General features: G+C 32.8%; 1 protein-coding gene across 1 annotated transcript; it reads right to left on the bottom strand.

Annotated features, from left to right (window-relative positions):
- Window positions 1–2,853: 2,853 nt before the first annotated feature.
- On the bottom strand, window positions 2,854–4,235 carry LOC145273780 (uncharacterized). Its single transcript, XM_080127118.1, has 2 exons — window positions 4,092–4,235; window positions 2,854–3,071 (listed from the first exon to the last, which is right to left on the bottom strand). Exons 1-2 carry the CDS (start codon window positions 4,192–4,194, stop codon window positions 2,869–2,871), a joined length of 306 nt encoding a protein of 101 aa, XP_079983244.1. The 5' UTR covers window positions 4,195–4,235; the 3' UTR covers window positions 2,854–2,868.
- Window positions 4,236–21,882: the final 17,647 nt, after the last annotated feature.

Here is a 21,882-nt window from a genome sequence, read left to right as displayed (position 1 = left end):
AAAGGGTTATTATAAAGAAAACAAGGGCTAGAAGAGAAAAGAAAGAATGATGAAATATAGTTAAAGAGAGAAAGAGTGAAAGTAAGAATTAATAGGAAGGGAAGATTAAAATGTTAAGAGAATAGAGAAAAAGAGATTTATTATCTGCGTGTCAACTAATTTATGGACAATTATACATTACAATGACGAGACGCGTTATTACAACAACACAAACAAAAAACACAATCTTAGCGTTAAAAGCGTACATGTCAAAAGTGACAGCGAATGTAAGCAACCAACATATTTACCATCCATATATATATATATAAGTCTACAATTAATTAAGCCCTTTATACTAAATGATATAAGTTTAAAGTTTTCACGTTTTCTTTTAAATAAATATATAAAAATAATGATAAAACAATATATTAAAATTATTAATAATAATAATAACAATAATAATAATAATAATAATAATAATAATAATAATAATAAAACAGAATGAAATTAATATTTATTATCTTTTTTATATAACATATTTAGCCATAAAAGGGGATTGAAGAAAGTAAATAAGACTAATGATTAGAAAGAATAATCTACTAATATTAATGTAGATAAAAAGAATACAATACATATATATATATATATATATATATATATATATATATATATAGGTGTAACTCTATACTTATATAATTAGAAAGAATAATCTACTAATATTTATGTAGATAAAAAGAATACAATACATATATATATATATATATACTAGCGGGGGTACCCGGCGTTGCCCGAGTGTTTGTTTCCGGGACGGGGGGGGGAGTTTTAAAAAATGTTATGGTAGGTAAGTAGGAAGGATCAAACCCGGAGTCATGAGTAAAAGTAGGAAAATAAAGTGTGAAAAAAAAAACAAAAAAAAAACATCTGCAACGTTAACAGTTCGGCCACCAAGAAAAGTCCATTCCAGTTGTTTAGAAAAAAAAAAAAAAAAACCGACTACAGTAGGTCGGCGCGAACGTGAAAATATAATGTGAATTGTCCAGCACACTAACCACTACGCCACAGAGCACTGCAGCTTAGTTTAGTGATTTTAAATAACTTCACATGAAAGAACTACGAAGCCAAACCGGTGTTCTCTTCTGAACTTTTCCTTGTGAACGATCCCCAAACGGTGTTAAGTGGTGGCAGGGGGAGGAGGAATTTATTAGAGAGAAAATATTTCACCACTTCCATTGATCTTAACCGATTTTGGCCGTGACTTCTCAGCAGAAAAAGTATAGAAATCTAAGATTATCGAGGAATTTGAGAAATAATAAGCCTATAACACACCTCAGATATTGTTCTGCCGTTTGTTCATATTATATTTGCATGAAATATCTTGATTTTTAATCCTATTAATGTCAAAATCAGACGGGAAAAAATGAGTTCATTTTATTTATATAGATATATATATATATATATATATATATATATATATGGAAAAATGCGCGCATGAAAAGTAATATTCTTAAGATTTTATTAAACCTGGAAAAGTAAAGGACAAGACATTCAACCTGGAAAAGTAAAGAACAAGATATTCTAGTAAAGTAAAAAATAAGAATTTTTTAGACTTAAAATATCGCAGCTAAAAATAAAATTTGAATATTGATAAATATTTTATTTATTATTTGCATATGTTGTTGTTTATTGTTGAGTTAGAAAGGGTGTCAGTCGCTGGATTGAACTTATTTCCCCCCTATTATTTGCATATATTTATGTAGTGAAAATTGTTTGAGTAAAATTAATTCATTAGTTAGTTAGTTAGTAGATGGAATTAATAATTTTATAATTTACATAAAAATGAATTAAATGATCCTAATTATGATATAATAAAATTATTAATGTTTATTTACACCCTTTCTAACAGATTCTAGGTGTTTCCTAGTGTTGTTGGTTTCGAGGTTAAGTAGGGTTGGTATTGTTCAGTGTGTTGTATTAGAGATAAGGGTGTTATGTCTGTGTGTGGTTGTATACACGCGCGCGCGTGTGTGTGTGTTTCAATGTGTCGGTTGTGATTTATGTGTGGGTGTGTATATGTGTATGTGTATGGGTGTGCATGCGAGTGTGCCTTGCATTTCATGTTTTTGTGTGTTGATATTAAGCTCTGTTCAGTTCAGGAATGAATCTGGTGATGAAATTTTTTTCCTGTGTAAGTAAATAAAAATAATAATAATAATAATTGTCTGTTTGGAAGATTGGCATTATTTTGAAGCTGTTTCCACTGCATGTGTGCACGTGTTTTGAAACATAGAGGTGTCTGTTATCTGCAATTTTGATGTTGCTCTTATGTAAGGCCACTCTATTGCTGAAATTTTTGGTGGCGCCTATGTAGGATTTGTTGCATGTTGTGCATCTTAGTGCATATACTACATTTCTGGAGGTGCAATTTAGATCCTTTTTTATTTTGAATGTTTGTGCTGGGATTTTGAATGTGTATGTGTTACCTTCTATTATTATGTCACATACTCCACATCGCGGTTTGTTGTATTTTGTAACTCCTTTTGTAGTATGTGGGACGAGTTTTGAGGAAGTTAGGATGTGTTTTAAGTTTTTGGGTTGGCGTTTGCTTTTTATTATTTTTGTTGTTTTAAGTATGTTGTTTAGTTTGTCGTTCTGATTGAGGAGGATAAGGTTTTTTGTTATCTGTGTGAATAGTTCTGGGTTATTTGTGTTGTGTATAGAGTTCTAAGCCCGCGGATATTAGTAAATGCAAGCCTCAAGGGAGGAGGCAGGTTGGTTTTCTTTGAGTTTTGTCCTGGTTGTTTTGTTACTTTTTTTTTCTTCTTCCTTGCCATGTTGTAACGTCTAGAAAGAAAAAATGATTAATGAAAAAAAAAAAAGGGAAGAGCAAGGTTAAGAAAAACTTACGACCAAATCAGCGACGGCCCGTTCGGCGATATGGTCGTATCCATTTCCACTGAAGATCCTATATTTTATGCTCTTCCAAAAGACTTTACTGACTAGATGATACTTCTGGTCCCATAGAGACTGCATATAAACGCTGGGCCTGATCCTATACTGTTCCGAAGTCGGTGTTCCTTGGAAGAAATCGATTCCTACAAGAAGTAAAAGGAGTTCCGTTTAATGGTAATCGATACCACACGTACGGATGAAATGGATTTTTGCATTTTTTTTTTTTTTTTATCGGAAGAGGGGGGTTGATTTTATAAATAATTATTTTTTTGTATGCTCTATTCACGACTAGCAAGGAGACCCGATGTTGTTTGTGATTGTATTCCCCACTTCCAATACTTGTATCGGAATTGGTGAACTAAGATATTGTCAACTAAATTGCTTGTTCTATTATGTGTGTGTGTGTATATATATATATATATATATATATATATATATATATATATATATATATAGAGAGAGAGAGAGAGAGAGAGAGAGAATAAATGACAAATAGGTTATATTCCAAAATTTATGATGTTGACCATCTTATAATTTACTCTTTTAATTCAGTTGACTTATACAATTCTTGACATATATATATATATATATATATATATATATATATATATGATATGAAAAGAAAGCCGCCATCTTTCCAGCGTCATTGGCAACAGACTTGATGTATGTGTTTCATTTCAGTTAAGGAGTAAAGGTAAAGCCCAGAAGCTTGTCAAAACATGGGACTTCTCCTAGGTGAGAGCCATCCATTTCAATTGATGCCAGATGGGTATCAGAGTGTTGATGATGTAAGGATAGGAGTTTGGTTTTGGATGCATTAAAGGTAACTAGCCACATCTTCCCCCACTGAACCACGCACTTGAGATCAGAGGAGAGAGAATCAGAGAGAACTTTGTCATTTACAGCCTTTGATATGTTGCCGTAGATGGTCGTGTCATCAGCATAGATGTCAACGAATGATTTAAGTATCTGTTTAGGGATGTCATTGATGTAGATCAGGAAGAGAGTTGGTTTTCTGTACTATTTGAAAGCCGATTTTGCAAAAATTTTAGAAATATTCTTACATTACCAAATGGTTCTCAGAAACATTGCTACTGGAGCATGAGGACTAAAGGACAAAAAATAATAATTAAGCAAAAATTTTAGCCATATTGTTACATTACCAAACGGTTCAGTGATTTCTTCCCTCAAGATTTGGTCCACAGTTCGATTCTTCGGATCAGCTTCCATTAGAAGAACATCAACGTAAAGACCCCATGTCAGCATGTGGTATCCGAAGGCAGTCCCTATGAAATAAAGAAAAAAAAGAAGTCACCATTATCAAGGCCCGGAGGCCACTCAAGGATACAGATTAAAGAGTGTACAGTAGTACATTGGACAATATCATAGGAATCGTTAGTGGTAGAAATTCGGTAAATGGGATAAGTTAAGGGGAACCGTTCATCAAGAATTTGTTTAAGTTGAACTTGAAGATGACCATGTTGTAGTCAGTTGGAAAGTAGGAAAACGGAACAAAGTTCCACAGGCTTGCAGTTTTAAGAAAGAAGCTTTGTTCATGTTTATTTAAATTTTAAACTCTCACCATTTTACCAATAATTCACAATTAATCTCAAACCCAAAAATTGTTGCTAATAATTTACTATTAATATAACACCAAAATAATATTTGCTACTAATTTACTATTAATTCACTATTAATATCAAACATAAAAACTATTTGCTACTAATTTACTATTTAATCATTATTAATATCAACCATAACAAATATTTGCTACTAATTTACTATTTAATCATTATTAATATCAAACATAAAAAATATTTGCTACTAATTCACTATTTAATCACTATTAATATCAAACATAAAAAATATTTGCTACTAATTTACTATTTAATCATTATTAATATCAAACATAAAAAATATTTGCTACTAATTTTCTATTTAATCACTATTAATATCAAACATAAAAAATATTTGCTACTAATTCACTATTTAATCATTATTAATATCAAACATAAAAAATATTTGCTACTAATTTACTATTTAATCATTATTAATATCAAACATAAAAAATATTTGCTACTAATTCACTATTTAATCATTATTAATATCAAACATAAAAAATATTTGCTACTAATTTACTATTTAATCATTATTAATATCAAACATAAAAAATATTTGCTACTAATTTACTATTTAATCATTATTAATATCAAACATAAAAAATATTTGCTACTAATTCACTATTTAATCACTATTAATATCAAACATAAAAAATATTTGCTACTAATTTACTATTTAATCATTATTAATATCAAACATAAAAAGTATTTGCTACTAATTTACTATTTAATCATTATTAATATCAAACAAAAAAATATTTGCTACTACTTTACTATTTAATCATTATTAATATCAAACATAAAAAATATTTGCTACTAATTTACTATTTAATCACTATTAATATCAAACAAAAAAATATTTGCTACTAATTTACTAGTTAATCACTATTAATATCAAACAAAAAAATATTTGCTACTACTTTACTATTTAATCATTATTAATATCAAACAAAAAATATTTGCTACTAATTTACTATTTAATCATTATTAATATCAAACATAAAAAATATTTGCTACTACTTTACTATTTAATCACTATTAATATCAAACAAAAAAATATTTGCTACTAATTTACTATTTAATCATTATTAATATCAAACAAAAAAAATATTTGCTACTACTTTACTATTTAATCACTATTAATATCAAACATAAAAAATATTTGCTACTAATTTACTATTTAATCATTATTAATATCAAACATAAAAAATATTTGCTACTACTTTACTATTTAATCACTATTAATATCAAACATAAAAAATATTTGCTACTACTTTACTATTTAATCATTATTAATATCAAACATAAAAAGTATTTGCTACTAATTTACTATTTAATCATTATTAATATAACATAAAAAATATTTGCTACTAATTTACTATTTAATCATTATTAATATAACATAAAAAATATTTGCTATTAATTTACTATTTAATCACTATTAATATCAAACATACACATTATTTGCTACTAATTTACTATTTAATCATTATTAATATCAAACATAAAAAATATTTGCTACTAATTTACTATTTAATCACTATTAATATCAAACATAAAAAATATTTGCTACTAATTTACTATTTAATCACTATTGATATCAAACATAAAAATATTTGCTACTAATTTACTATTTAATCATTATTAAAATCAAACCAAAACATATTTGCTACTAATTTTCTATTTAATCACTATAATTATCAAACATAACAAATATTTGCTACTAATTTCCTATTAAATCATTATTAATCTCAAACCCCAAAAATATTGCTACTAATTTACTATTAAATCACTATTAATATCAAACGCAAAAAATATTTGCTACTAATTTACTATTTAATCATTATTAATATCAAACATAAAAAATATTTGCTACTAATTTACTATTTAATCACTATTAATATCAAACATTAAAAATATTTGCTACTAATTTACTATTTAATAACTATTAATATCAAACATAAAAATATTTGCTACTAATTTCCTATTTAATCACTATTAACATCAAACATAAAAAATATTTGCTACTAATTTCCTATTTAATCATTATTAATATACAAACATAAAAAATATTTGCTACTAATTTACTATTTAATCATTATTAATATACAAACATAAAAAATATTTGCTACTAATTTCCAATTTAATCACTATTAATATCAAACATAAAAAATATTTGCAACTAATTTACTATTTAATCACTATTAATATCAAACATAAAAAATATTTGCTACTAATTTCCTATTTAATCATTATTAATATCAAACATAAAAAATATTTGCTACTAATTTCCTATTTAATCATTATTAATATCAAACATCAAAAATATTTGCTACTAATTTACTATTTAATCCGTATTAATATCAAACATAAAAAATATTTGCTACTAATTTACTATTTAATCATTATTAATATCAAACATCAAAAATATTTGCTACTAATTTACTATTTAATCATTATTAATATGAAACAAAAAAATATTTGCTACTAATTTACTATTAAATCATTATTAATATCAAACATAAAAAATATTTTCTACTAATTTACTATTTAATCAATATTAATATAAAACATAAAAAATGTAGGTATAGATAGGGTGGAATACTATAGACCAAGCCTTCTCAACGTGTATTCAATTGAAAAAATTCTAAGTCCAAACAAGAGGGGATGTAGGTATAGATAGGTTAGAATCCTATAGACCAAGCCTTCTCAACGTGTATTCAATTGAAAAAATTCTAAGTCCAAACAAGAGGGGATGTAGGTATAGATAGGTTAGAATCCTATAGACCAAGCCTTCTCAACGTGTATTCAATTGAAAAAATTCTAAGTCAAAACAAGAGGGGATGTAGGTATTGATAGGTTAGAATCCTATAGACCAAGCCTTCTCAGATTGTATTCAATTGAAAAAATTCTAAGTCCAAACAAGAGGGGATGTAGGTATAGATAGGTTAGAATCCTATAGACCAAGCCTTCTCAACGTGTATTCAATTGAAAAAATTCTAAGTCCAAACAAGAGGGGATGTAGGTATAGATAGGTTAGAATCCTATAGACCAAGCCTTCTCAACGTGTATTCAATTGAAAAAATTCTAAGTCCAAACAAGAGGGGATGTAGGTATAGATAGGTTAGAATCCTATAGACCAAGCCTTCTCAGATTGTATTCAATTGAAAAAATTCTAAGTCCAAACAAGAGGGGATGTAGGTATAGATAGGTTAGAATCCTATAGACCAAGCCTTCTCAACGTGTATTCAATTGAAAAAATTCTAAGTCCAAACAAGAGGGATGTAGGTATAGATAGGTTAGAATCCTATAGACCAAGCCTTCTCAGATTGTATTCAATTGAAAAAATTCTAAGTCCAAACAAGAGGGGATGTAGGTATAGATAGGTTAGAATCCTATAGACCAAGCCTTCTCAACGTGTATTCAATTGAAAAAATTCTAAGTCCAAACAAGAGGGGATGTAGGTATAGATAGGTTAAAATCCTATAGACCAAGCCTTCTCAGATTGTATTCAATTGAAAAAATTCTAAGTCCAAACAAGAGGGGATGTAGGTATAGATAGGTTAGAATCCTATAGACCAAGCCTTCTCAGATTGTATTCAATTGAAAAATTCTAAGTCCAAACAAGAGGGGATGTAGGTATAGATAGGTTAGAATCCTATAGACCAAGCCTTCTCAGATTGTATTCAATTAAAAAAATTCTAAGTCCAAACAAGAGGGGATGTAGGTATAGATAGGTTAGAATCCTATAGACCAAGCCTTCTCAACGTGTATTCAATTGAAAAAATTCTAAGTCCAAACAAGAGGGGATGTAGGTATAGATAGGTTAGAATCCTATAGACCAAGCCTTCTCAACGTGTATTCAATTGAAAAAATTCTAAGTCCAAACAAGAGGGGATGTAGGTATAGATAGGTTAGAATCCTATAGACCAAGCCTTCTCAATGTGTATTCAATTGAAAAAATTCTAAGTCCAAACAAGAGGGGATGTAGGTATAGATAGGTTAGAATCCTATAGACCAAGCCTTCTCAGATTGTATTCAATTGAAAAAATTCTAAGTCCAAACAAGAGGGGATGTAGGTATAGAAAGGTTAGAATCCTATAGACCAAGCCTTCTCAACGTGTATTCAATTGAAAAAATTCTAAGTCCAAACAAGAGGGGATGTAGGTATAGATAGGTTAGAATCCTATAGACCAAGCCTTCTCAGATTGTATTCAATTTAAAAAATTCTAAGTCCAAACAAGAGGGGATGTAGGTATAGATAGGTTGGAATACTATAGACCAAGCCTTCTCAACGTGTATTCAATTGAAAAAATTCTAAGTCCAAACAAGAGGGGATGTAGGTATAGATAGGTTAGAATCCTATAGACCAAGCCTTCTAAGATTGTATTCAATTGAAAAAATTCTAAGTCCAAACAAGAGGGGATGTAGGTATAGATAGGTTTGAATCCTATAGACCAAGCCTTCTCAGATTGTATTCAATTGAAAAAATTCTAAGTCCAAACAAGAGGGGATGTAGGTATAGATAGGTTAGAATCCTATAGACCAAGCCTTCTCAACGTGTATTCAATTGAAAAAATTCTAAGTCCAAACAAGAGGGGATGTAGGTATTGATAGGTTAGAATCCTATAGACCAAGCCTTCTCAGATTGTATTCAATTGAAAAAATTCTAAGTCCAAACAAGAGGGGATGTAGGTATAGATAGGTTAGAATCCTATAGACCAAGCCTTCTCAACGTGTATTCAATTGAAAAAATTCTAAGTCCAAACAAGAGGGGATGTAGGTATAGATAGGTTAGAATCCTATAGACCAAGCCTTCTCAACGTGTATTCAATTGAAAAAATTCTAAGTCCAAACAAGAGGGGATGTAGGTATAGATAGGTTAGAATCCTATAGACCAAGCCTTCTCAACGTGTATTCAATTGAAAAAATTCTAAGTCCAAACAAGAGGGGATGTAGGTATAGATAGGTTAGAATCCTATAGACCAAGCCTTCTCAACGTGTATTCAATTGAAAAAATTCTAAGTCCAAACAAGAGGGGATGTAGGTATAGATAGGTAAGAATCCTATAGACCAAGCCTTCTCAACGTGTATTCAATTGAAAAAATTCTAAGTCCAAACAAGAGGGGATGTAGGTATAGATATGTTGGAATCCTATAGACCAAGCCTTCTCAACGTGTATTCAATTGAAAAAATTCTAAGTCCAAACAAGAGGGGATGTAGGTATAGATAGGTTAGAATCCTATAGACCAAGCCTTCTCAACGTGTATTCAATTGAAAAAATTCTAAGTCCAAACAAGAGGGGATGTAGGTATAGATAGGTTAGAATCCTATAGACCAAGCCTTCTCAACGTGTATTCAATTGAAAAAATTCTAAGTCCAAACAAGAGGGGATGTAGGTATAGATAGGTTAGAATCCTATAGACCAAGCCTTCTCAGATTGTATTCAATTGAAAAAATTCTAAGTCCAAACAAGAGGGGATGTAGGTATAGATAGGTTAGAATCCTATAGACCAAGCCTTCTCAACGTGTATTCAATTGAAAAAATTCTAAGTCCAAACAAGAGGGGATGTAGGTATAGATAGGTTAAAATCCTATAGACCAAGCCTTCTCAGATTGTATTCAATTGAAAAAATTCTAAGTCCAAACAAGAGGGGATGTAGGTATAGATAGGTTAGAATCCTATAGACCAAGCCTTCTCAGATTGTATTCAATTGAAAAATTCTAAGTCCAAACAAGAGGGGATGTAGGTATAGATAGGTTAGAATCCTATAGACCAAGCCTTCTCAGATTGTATTCAATTAAAAAAATTCTAAGTCCAAACAAGAGGGGATGTAGGTATAGATAGGTTAGAATCCTATAGACCAAGCCTTCTCAACGTGTATTCAATTGAAAAAATTCTAAGTCCAAACAAGAGGGGATGTAGGTATAGATAGGTTAGAATCCTATAGACCAAGCCTTCTCAACGTGTATTCAATTGAAAAAATTCTAAGTCCAAACAAGAGGGGATGTAGGTATAGATAGGTTAGAATCCTATAGACCAAGCCTTCTCAATGTGTATTCAATTGAAAAAATTCTAAGTCCAAACAAGAGGGGATGTAGGTATAGATAGGTTAGAATCCTATAGACCAAGCCTTCTCAGATTGTATTCAATTGAAAAAATTCTAAGTCCAAACAAGAGGGGATGTAGGTATAGAAAGGTTAGAATCCTATAGACCAAGCCTTCTCAACGTGTATTCAATTGAAAAAATTCTAAGTCCAAACAAGAGGGGATGTAGGTATAGATAGGTTAGAATCCTATAGACCAAGCCTTCTCAGATTGTATTCAATTTAAAAAATTCTAAGTCCAAACAAGAGGGGATGTAGGTATAGATAGGTTGGAATACTATAGACCAAGCCTTCTCAACGTGTATTCAATTGAAAAAATTCTAAGTCCAAACAAGAGGGGATGTAGGTATAGATAGGTTTGAATCCTATAGACCAAGCCTTCTCAGATTGTATTCAATTGAAAAAATTCTAAGTCCAAACAAGAGGGGATGTAGGTATAGATAGGTTAGAATCCTATAGACCAAGCCTTCTCAACGTGTATTCAATTGAAAAAATTCTAAGTCCAAACAAGAGGGGATGTAGGTATTGATAGGTTAGAATCCTATAGACCAAGCCTTCTCAGATTGTATTCAATTGAAAAAATTCTAAGTCCAAACAAGAGGGGATGTAGGTATAGATAGGTTAGAATCCTATAGACCAAGCCTTCTCAACGTGTATTCAATTGAAAAAATTCTAAGTCCAAACAAGAGGGGATGTAGGTATAGATAGGTTAGAATCCTATAGACCAAGCCTTCTCAACGTGTATTCAATTGAAAAAATTCTAAGTCCAAACAAGAGGGGATGTAGGTATAGATAGGTTAGAATCCTATAGACCAAGCCTTCTCAACGTGTATTCAATTGAAAAAATTCTAAGTCCAAACAAGAGGGGATGTAGGTATAGATAGGTAAGAATCCTATAGACCAAGCCTTCTCAACGTGTATTCAATTGAAAAAATTCTAAGTCCAAACAAGAGGGGATGTAGGTATAGATAGGTTGGAATCCTATAGACCAAGCCTTCTCAACGTGTATTCAATTGAAAAAATTCTAAGTCCAAACAAGAGGGGATGTAGGTATAGATAGGTTAGAATCCTATAGACCAAGCCTTCTCAACGTGTATTCAATTGAAAAAATTCTAAGTCCAAACAAGAGGGGATGTAGGTATAGATAGGTTAGAATCCTATAGACCAAGCCTTCTCAACGTGTATTCAATTGAAAAAATTCTAAGTCCAAACAAGAGGGGATGTAGGTATAGATAGGTTAGAATCCTATAGACCAAGCCTTCTCAACGTGTATTCAATTGAAAAAATTCTAAGTCCAAACAAGAGGGGATGTAGGTATAGATAGGTTAGAATCCTATAGACCAAGCCTTCTCAACGTGTATTCAATTGAAAAAATTCTAAGTCCAAACAAGAGGGGATGTAGGTATAGATAGGTTAGAATCCTATAGACCAAGCCTTCTCAACGTGTATTCAATTGAAAAAATTCTAAGTCCAAACAAGAGGGGATGTAGGTATAGATAGGTTAGAATCCTATAGACCAAGCCTTCTCAGATTGTATTCAATTGAAAAAATTCTAAGTCCAAACAAGAGGGGATGTAGGTATAGATAGGTTGGAATACTATAGACCAAGCCTTCTCAACGTGTATTCAATTGAAAAAATTCTAAGTCCAAACAAGAGGGGATGTAGGTATAGATAGGTTAGAATCCTATAGACCAAGCCTTCTCAGATTGTATTCAATTGAAAAAATTCTAAGTCCAAACAAGAGGGGATGTAGGTATAGATAGGTTAGAATCCTATAGACCAAGCCTTCTCAACGTGTATTCAATTGAAAAAATTCTAAGTCCAAACAAGAGGGGATGTAGGTATAGATAGGTTAGAATCCTATAGACCAAGCCTTCTCAACGTGTATTCAATTGAAAAAATTCTAAGTCCAAACAAGAGGGGATGTAGGTATAGATAGGTTAAAATCCTATAGACCAAGCCTTCTCAGATTGTATTCAATTGAAAAAATTCTAAGTCCAAACAAGAGGGGATGTAGGTATAGATAGGTTAGAATCCTATAGACCAAGCCTTCTCAGATTGTATTCAATTGAAAAATTCTAAGTCCAAACAAGAGAGGATGTAGGTATAGATAGGTTAGAATCCTATAGACCAAGCCTTCTCAGATTGTATTCAATTAAAAAAATTCTAAGTCCAAACAAGAGGGGATGTAGGTATAGATAGGTTAGAATCCTATAGACCAAGCCTTCTCAACGTGTATTCAATTGAAAAAATTCTAAGTCCAAACAAGAGGGGATGTAGGTATAGATAGGTTAGAATCCTATAGACCAAGCCTTCTCAACGTGTATTCAATTGAAAAAATTCTAAGTCCAAACAAGAGGGGATGTAGGTATAGATAGGTTAGAATCCTATAGACCAAGCCTTCTCAATGTGTATTCAATTGAAAAAATTCTAAGTCCAAACAAGAGGGGATGTAGGTATAGATAGGTTAGAATCCTATAGACCAAGCCTTCTCAGATTGTATTCAATTGAAAAAATTCTAAGTCCAAACAAGAGGGGATGTAGGTATAGATAGGTTAGAATCCTATAGACCAAGCCTTCTCAACGTGTATTCAATTGAAAAAATTCTAAGTCCAAACAAGAGGGGATGTAGGTATAGATAGGTTAGAATCCTATAGACCAAGCCTTCTCAGATTGTATTCAATTTAAAAAATTCTAAGTCCAAACAAGAGGGGATGTAGGTATAGATAGGTTGGAATACTATAGACCAAGCCTTCTCAACGTGTATTCAATTGAAAAAATTCTAAGTCCAAACAAGAGGGGATGTAGGTATAGATAGGTTTGAATCCTATAGACCAAGCCTTCTCAGATTGTATTCAATTGAAAAAATTCTAAGTCCAAACAAGAGGGGATGTAGGTATAGATAGGTTAGAATCCTATAGACCAAGCCTTCTCAACGTGTATTCAATTGAAAAAATTCTAAGTCCAAACAAGAGGGGATGTAGGTATTGATAGGTTAGAATCCTATAGACCAAGCCTTCTCAGATTGTATTCAATTGAAAAAATTCTAAGTCCAAACAAGAGGGGATGTATGTATAGATAGGTTAGAATCCTATAGACCAAGCCTTCTCAACGTGTATTCAATTGAAAAAATTCTAAGTCCAAACAAGAGGGGATGTAGGTATAGATAGGTTAGAATCCTATAGACCAAGCCTTCTCAACGTGTATTCAATTAAATAAATTCTAAGTCCAAACAAGAGGGGATGTAGGTATAGATAGGTTAGAATCCTATAGACCAAGCCTTCTCAACGTGTATTCAATTGAAAAAATTCTAAGTCCAAACAAGAGGGGATGTAGGTATAGATAGCTTAGAATCCTATAGACCAAGCCTTCTCAACGTGTATTCAATTGAAAAAATTCTAAGTCCAAACAAGAGGGGATGTAGGTATAGATAGGTAAGAATCCTATAGACCAAGCCTTCTCAACGTGTATTCAATTGAAAAAATTCTAAGTCCAAACAAGAGGGGATGTAGGTATAGATAGGTTGGAATCCTATAGACCAAGCCTTCTCAACGTGTATTCAATTGAAAAAATTCTAAGTCCAAACAAGAGGGGATGTAGGTATAGATAGGTTAGAATCCTATAGACCAAGCCTTCTCAACGTGTATTCAATTGAAAAAATTCTAAGTCCAAACAAGAGGGGATGTAGGTATAGATAGGTTAGAATCCTATAGACCAAGCCTTCTCAGATTGTATTCAATTGAAAAAATTCTAAGTCCAAACAAGAGGGGATGTAGGTATAGATAGGTTAGAATCCTATAGACCAAGCCTTCTCAACGTGTATTCAATTGAAAAAATTCTAAGTCCAAACAAGAGGGGATGTAGGTATAGATAGGTTAGAATCCTATAGACCAAGCCTTCTCAACGTGTATTCAATTGAAAAAATTCTAAGTCCAAACAAGAGGGGATGTAGGTATAGATAGGTTAGAATCCTATAGACCAAGCCTTCTCAACGTGTATTCAATTGAAAAAATTCTAAGTCCAAACAAGAGGGGATGTAGGTATAGATAGGTTAGAATCCTATAGACCAAGCCTTCTCAACGTGTATTCAATTGAAAAAATTCTAAGTCCAAACAAGAGGGGATGTAGGTATTGATAGGTTAGAATCCTATAGACCAAGCCTTCTCAACGTGTATTCAATTGAAAAAATTCTAAGTCCAAACAAGAGGGGATGTAGGTATAGATAGGTTAGAATCCTATAGACCAAGCCTTCTCAGATTGTATTCAATTGAAAAAATTCTAAGTCCAAACAAGAGGGGATGTAGGTATAGATAGGTTAGAATCCTATAGACCAAGCCTTCTCAACGTGTATTCAATTGAAAAAATTCTAAGTCCAAACAAGAGGGGATGTAGGTATAGATAGGTTAGAATCCTATAGACCAAGCCTTCTCAACGTGTATTCAATTGAAAAAATTCTAAGTCCAAACAAGAGGGGATGTAGGTATAGATAGGTAAGAATCCTATAGACCAAGCCTTCTCAACGTGTATTCAATTGAAAAAATTCTAAGTCCAAACAAGAGGGGATGTAGGTATAGATAGGTTAGAATCCTATAGACCAAGCCTTCTCAACGTGTATTCAATTGAAAAAATTCTAAGTCCAAACAAGAGGGGATGTAGGTATAGATAGGTTAGAATCCTATAGACCAAGCCTTCTCAACGTGTATTCAATTGAAAAAATTCTAAGTCCAAACAAGAGGGGATGTAGGTATAGATAGGTAAGAATCCTATAGACCAAGCCTTCTCAACGTGTATTCAATTGAAAAAATTCTAAGTCCAAACAAGAGGGGATGTAGGTATAGATAGGTTAGAATCCTATAGACCAAGCCTTCTCAACGTGTATTCAATTGAAAAAATTCTAAGTCCAAACAAGAGGGGATGTAGGTATAGATAGGTTAGAATCCTATAGACCAAGCCTTCTCAACGTGTATTCAATTGAAAAAATTCTAAGTCCAAACAAGAGGGGATGTAGGTATAGATAGGTTAGAATCCTATAGACCAAGCCTTCTCAGATTGTATTCAATTTAAAAAATTCTAAGTCCAAACAAGAGGGGATGTAGGTATAGATAGGTTGGAATACTATAGACCAAGCCTTCTCAACGTGTATTCAATTGAAAAAATTCTAAGTCCAAACAAGAGGGGATGTAGGTATAGATAGGTTTGAATCCTATAGACCAAGCCTTCTCAGATTGTATTCAATTGAAAAAATTCTAAGTCCAAACAAGAGGGGATGTAGGTATAGATAGGTTAGAATCCTATAGACCAAGCCTTCTCAACGTGTATTCAATTGAAAAAATTCTAAGTCCAAACAAGAGGGGATGTAGGTATTGATAGGTTAGAATCCTATAGACCAAGCCTTCTCAGATTATATTCAATTGAAAAAATTCTAAGTCCAAACAAGAGGGGATGTAGGTATAGATAGGTTAGAATCCTATAGACCAAGCCTTCTCAACGTGTATTCAATTGAAAAAATTCTAAGTCCAAACAAGAGGGGATGTAGGTATAGATAGGTTAGAATCCTATAGACCAAGCCTTCTCAACGTGTATTCAATTGAAAAAATTCTAAGTCCAAACAAGAGGGGATGTAGGTATAGATAGGTTTGAATCCTATAGACCAAGCCTTCTCAGATTGTATTCAATTGAAAAAATTCTAAGTCCAAACAAGAGGGGATGTAGGTATAGATAGGTTAGAATCCTATAGACCAAGCCTTCTCAACGTGTATTCAATTAAAAAAATTCTAAGTCCAAACAAGAGGGGATGTAGGTATTGATAGGTTAGAATCCTATAGACCAAGCCTTCTCAGATTGTATTCAATTGAAAAAATTCTAAGTCCAAACAAGAGGGGATGTAGGTATAGATAGGTTAGAATCCTATAGACCAAGCCTTCTCAACGTGTATTCAATTGAAAAAATTCTAAGTCCAAACAAGAGGGGATGTAGGTATAGATAGGTTAGAATCCTATAGACCAAGCCTTCTCAACGTGTATTCAATTGAAAAAATTCTAAGTCCAAACAAGAGGGGATGTAGGTATAGATAGGTTAGAATCCTATAGACCAAGCCTTCTCAACGTGTATTCAATTGAAAAAATTCTAAGTCCAAACAAGAGGGGATGTAGGTATAGATAGGTAAGAATCCTATAGACCAAGCCTTCTCAACGTGTATTCAATTGAAAAAATTCTAAGTCCAAACAAGAGGGGATGTAGGTATAGATAGGTTGGAATCCTATAGACCAAGCCTTCTCAACGTGTATTCAATTGAAAAAATTCTAAGTCCAAACAAGAGGGGATGTAGGTATAGATAGGTTAGAATCCTATAGACCAAGCCTTCTCAACGTGTATTCAATTGAAAAAATTCTAAGTCCAAACAAGAGGGGATGTAGGTATAGATAGGTTAGAATCCTATAGACCAAGCCTTCTCAACGTGTATTCAATTGAAAAAATTCTAAGTCCAAACAAGAGGGGATGTAGGTATAGATAGGTTAGAATCCTATAGACCAAGCCTTCTCAACGTGTATTCAATTGAAAAAATTCTAAGTCCAAACAAGAGGGGATGTAGGTATAGATAGGTAAGAATCCTATAGACCAAGCCTTCTCAACGTGTATTCAATTGAAAAAATTCTAAGTCCAAACAAGAGGGGATGTAGGTATAGATAGGTTAGAATCCTATAGACCAAGCCTTCTCAACGTGTATTCAATTGAAAAAATTCTAAGTCCAAACAAGAGGGGATGTAGGTATAGATAGGTTAGAATCCTATAGACCAAGCCTTCTCAGATTGTATTCAATTGAAAAAATTCTAAGTCCAAACAAGAGGGGATGTAGGTATAGATAGGTTGGAATACTATAGACCAAGCCTTCTCAACGTGTATTCAATTGAAAAAATTCTAAGTCCAAACAAGAGGGGATGTAGGTATAGATAGGTTAGAATCCTATAGACCAAGCCTTCTCAGATTGTATTCAATTGAAAAAATTCTAAGTCCAAACAAGAGGGGATGTAGGTATAGATAGGTTAGAATCCTATAGACCAAGCCTTCTCAACGTGTATTCAATTGAAAAAATTCTAAGTCCAAACAAGAGGGGATGTAGGTATAGATAGGTTAGAATCCTATAGACCAAGCCTTCTCAACGTGTATTCAATTGAAAAAATTCTAAGTCCAAACAAGAGGGGATGTAGGTATAGATAGGTTAAAATCCTATAGACCAAGCCTTCTCAGATTGTATTCAATTGAAAAAATTCTAAGTCCAAACAAGAGGGGATGTAGGTATAGATAGGTTAGAATCCTATAGACCAAGCCTTCTCAGATTGTATTCAATTGAAAAATTCTAAGTCCAAACAAGAGGGGATGTAGGTATAGATAGGTTAGAATCCTATAGACCAAGCCTTCTCAGATTGTATTCAATTAAAAAAATTCTAAGTCCAAACAAGAGGGGATGTAGGTATAGATAGGTTAGAATCCTATAGACCAAGCCTTCTCAACGTGTATTCAATTGAAAAAATTCTAAGTCCAAACAAGAGGGGATGTAGGTATAGATAGGTTAGAATCCTATAGACCAAGCCTTCTCAACGTGTATTCAATTGAAAAAATTCTAAGTCCAAACAAGAGGGGATGTAGGTATAGATAGGTTAGAATCCTATAGACCAAGCCTTCTCAATGTGTATTCAATTGAAAAAATTCTAAGTCCAAACAAGAGGGGATGTAGGTATAGATAGGTTAGAATCCTATAGACCAAGCCTTCTCAGATTGTATTCAATTGAAAAAATTCTAAGTCCAAACAAGAGGGGATGTAGGTATAGATAGGTAAGAATCCTATAGACCAAGCCTTCTCAACGTGTATTCAATTGAAAAAATTCTAAGTCCAAACAAGAGGGGATGTAGGTATAGATAGGTTAGAATCCTATAGACCAAGCCTTCTCAGATTGTATTCAATTTAAAAAATTCTAAGTCCAAACAAGAGGGGATGTAGGTATAGATAGGTTGGAATACTATAGACCAAGCCTTCTCAACGTGTATTCAATTGAAAAAATTCTAAGTCCAAACAAGAGGGGATGTAGGTATAGATAGGTTAGAATCCTATAGACCAAGCCTTCTCAGATTGTATTCAATTGAAAAAATTCTAAGTCCAAACAAGAGGGGATGTAGGTATAGATAGGTTTGAATCCTATAGACCAAGCCTTCTCAGATTGTATTCAATTGAAAAAATTCTAAGTCCAAACAAGAGGGGATGTAGGTATAGATAGGTTAGAATCCTATAGACCAAGCCTTCTCAACGTGTATTCAATTGAAAAAATTCTAAGTCCAAACAAGAGGGGATGTAGGTATTGATAGGTTAGAATCCTATAGACCAAGCCTTCTCAGATTGTATTCAATTGAAAAAATTCTAAGTCCAAACAAGAGGGGATGTATGTATAGATAGGTTAGAATCCTATAGACCAAGCCTTCTCAACGTGTATTCAATTGAAAAAATTCTAAGTCCAAACAAGAGGGGATGTAGGTATAGATAGGTTAGAATCCTATAGACCAAGCCTTCTCAACGTGTATTCAATTAAATAAATTCTAAGTCCAAACAAGAGGGGATGTAGGTATAGATAGGTTAGAATCCTATAGACCAAGCCTTCTCAACGTGTATTCAATTGAAAAAATTCTAAGTCCAAACAAGAGGGGATGTAGGTATAGATAGGTTAGAATCCTATAGACCAAGCCTTCTCAACGTGTATTCAATTGAAAAAATTCTAAGTCCAAACAAGAGGGGATGTAGGTATAGATAGGTAAGAATCCTATAGACCAAGCCTTCTCAACGTGTATTCAATTGAAAAAATTCTAAGTCCAAACAAGAGGGGATGTAGGTATAGATAGGTTAGGAATCCTATAGACCAAGCCTTCTCAACGTGTATTCAATTGAAAAAATTCTAAGTCCAAACAAGAGGGGATGTAGGTATAGATAGGTTAGAATCCTATAGACCAAGCCTTCTCAACGTGTATTCAATTGAAAAAATTCTAAGTCCAAACAAGAGGGGATGTAGGTATAGATAGGTTAGAATCCTATAGACCAAGCCTTCTCAGATTGTATTCAATTGAAAAAATTCTAAGTCCAAACAAGAGGGGATGTAGGTATAGATAGGTTAGAATCCTATAGACCAAGCCTTCTCAACGTGTATTCAATTGAAAAAATTCTAAGTCCAAACAAGAGGGGATGTAGGTATAGATAGGTTAGAATCCTATAGACCAAGCCTTCTCAACGTGTATTCAATTGAAAAAATTCTAAGTCCAAACAAGAGGGGATGTAGGTATAGATAGGTTAGAATCCTATAGACCAAGCCTTCTCAACGTGTATTCAATTGAAAAAATTCTAAGTCCAAACAAGAGGGGATGTAGGTATAGATAGGTTAGAATCCTATAGACCAAGCCTTCTCAACGTGTATTCAATTGAAAAAATTCTAAGTCCAAACAAGAGGGGATGTAGGTATAGATAGGTTAGAATCCTATAGACCAAGCCTTCTCAGACGTGTATTCAATTGAAAAAATTCTAAGTCCAAACAAGAGGGGATGTAGGTATAGATAGGTTAGAATCCTATAGACCAAGCCTTCTCAGATTGTATTCAATTGAAAAAATTCTAAGTCCAAACAAGAGGGGATGTATAGATGTAATAGATAGGTGAGAATCCTATAGACCAAGCCTTCTCAACGTGTATTCAATTGAAAAAATTCTAAGTCCAAACAAGAGGGGATGTAGGTATAGATAGGTTAGAATCCTATAGACCAAGCCTTCTCAACGTGTATTTAATTGAAAAAATTCTAAGTCCAAACAAGAGGGGATGTAGGTATAGATAGGTAAGAATCCTATAGACCAAGCCTTCTCAACGTGTATTCAATTGAAAAAATTCTAAGTCCAAACAAGAGGGGATGTAGGTATAGATAGGTTAGAATCCTATAGACCAAGCCTTCTCAACGTGTATTTAATTGAAAAAATTCTAAGTCCAAACAAGAGGGGATGTAGGTATAGATAGGTTAGAATCCTATAGACCAAGCCTTCTCAACGTGTATTCAATTGAAAAATTCTAAGTCCAAACAAGAGGGGATGTAGGTATAGATAGGTTAGAATCCTATAGACCAAGCCTTCTCAACGTGTATTCAATTGAAAAAATTCTAAGTCCAAACAAGAGGGGATGTAGGTATAGATAGGTTAGAATCCTATAGACCAAGCCTTCTCAGATTGTATTCAATTGAAAAAATTCTAAGTCCAAACAAGAGGGGATGTAGGTATAGATAGGTAAGAATCCTATAGACCAAGCCTTCTCAACGTGTATTCAATTGAAAAAATTCTAAGTCCAAACAAGAGGGGATGTAGGTATAGATAGGTTAGAATCCTATAGACCAAGCCTTCTCAACGTGTATTTAATTGAAAAAATTCTAAGTCCAAACAAGAGGGGATGTAGGTATAGATAGGTTAGAATCCTATAGACCAAGCCTTCTCAGATTGTATTCAATTGAAAAAATTCTAAGTCCAAACAAGAGGGGATGTAGGTATAGATAGGTTAGAATCCTATAGACCAAGCCTTCTCAGATTGTATTCAATTGAAAAAATTCTAAGTCCAAACAAGAGGGGATGTAGGTATAGATAGGTTAGAATCCTATAGACCAAGCCTTCTCAACGTGTATTCAATTGAAAAAATTCTAAGTCCAAACAAGAGGGGATGTAGGTATAGATAGGTTAGAATCCTATAGACCAAGCCTTCTCAACGTGTATTCAATTGAAAAAATTCTAAGTCCAAACAAGAGGGGATGTAGGTATAGATAGGTAAGAATCCTATAGACCAAGCCTTCTCAGATTGTATTCAATTGAAAAAATTCTAAGTCCAAACAAGAGGGGATGTAGGTATAGATAGGTTAGAATCCTATAGACCAAGCCTTCTCAACGTGTATTCAATTGAAAAAATTCTAAGTCAAAACAAGAGGGGATGTAGGTATAGATAGGTTAGAATCCTATAGACCAAGCCTTCTCAACGTGTATTCAATTGAAAAAATTCTAAGTCCAAACAAGAGGGGATGTAGGTATTGATAGGTTAGAATCCTATAGACCAAGCCTTTTCAGATTGTATTCAATTGAAAAAATTCTAAGTCCAAACAAGAGGGGATGTAGGTATAGATAGGTAAGAATCCTATAGACCAAGCCTTCTCAACGTGTATTCAATT

The sequence above is a fragment of the Euprymna scolopes genome, unplaced genomic scaffold, assembly GCF_053919585.1.
Source record: "Euprymna scolopes isolate OS-2025 unplaced genomic scaffold, ASM5391958v1 sca16, whole genome shotgun sequence".
In the NCBI taxonomy this organism is placed as follows: domain Eukaryota; kingdom Metazoa; phylum Mollusca; class Cephalopoda; order Sepiida; family Sepiolidae; genus Euprymna; species Euprymna scolopes.
Note: the sequence above shows the minus strand (reverse complement) of the source record. Positions and strands in the feature narration are given on the sequence as shown.

Coding starts and splice junctions, on each gene's coding strand:
- LOC145273780 (XM_080127118.1), bottom strand. CDS start 4,194: ATGCTGACATGGGGTCTTTACGTTGATGTTCTTCTAATGGAAGCTGAT. Junction 3,072..4,091: donor AGAAATCACTGAACCGTTTG/GTAATGTAACAA, acceptor TACTTCTTGTAG/GAATCGATTTCTTCCAAGGA.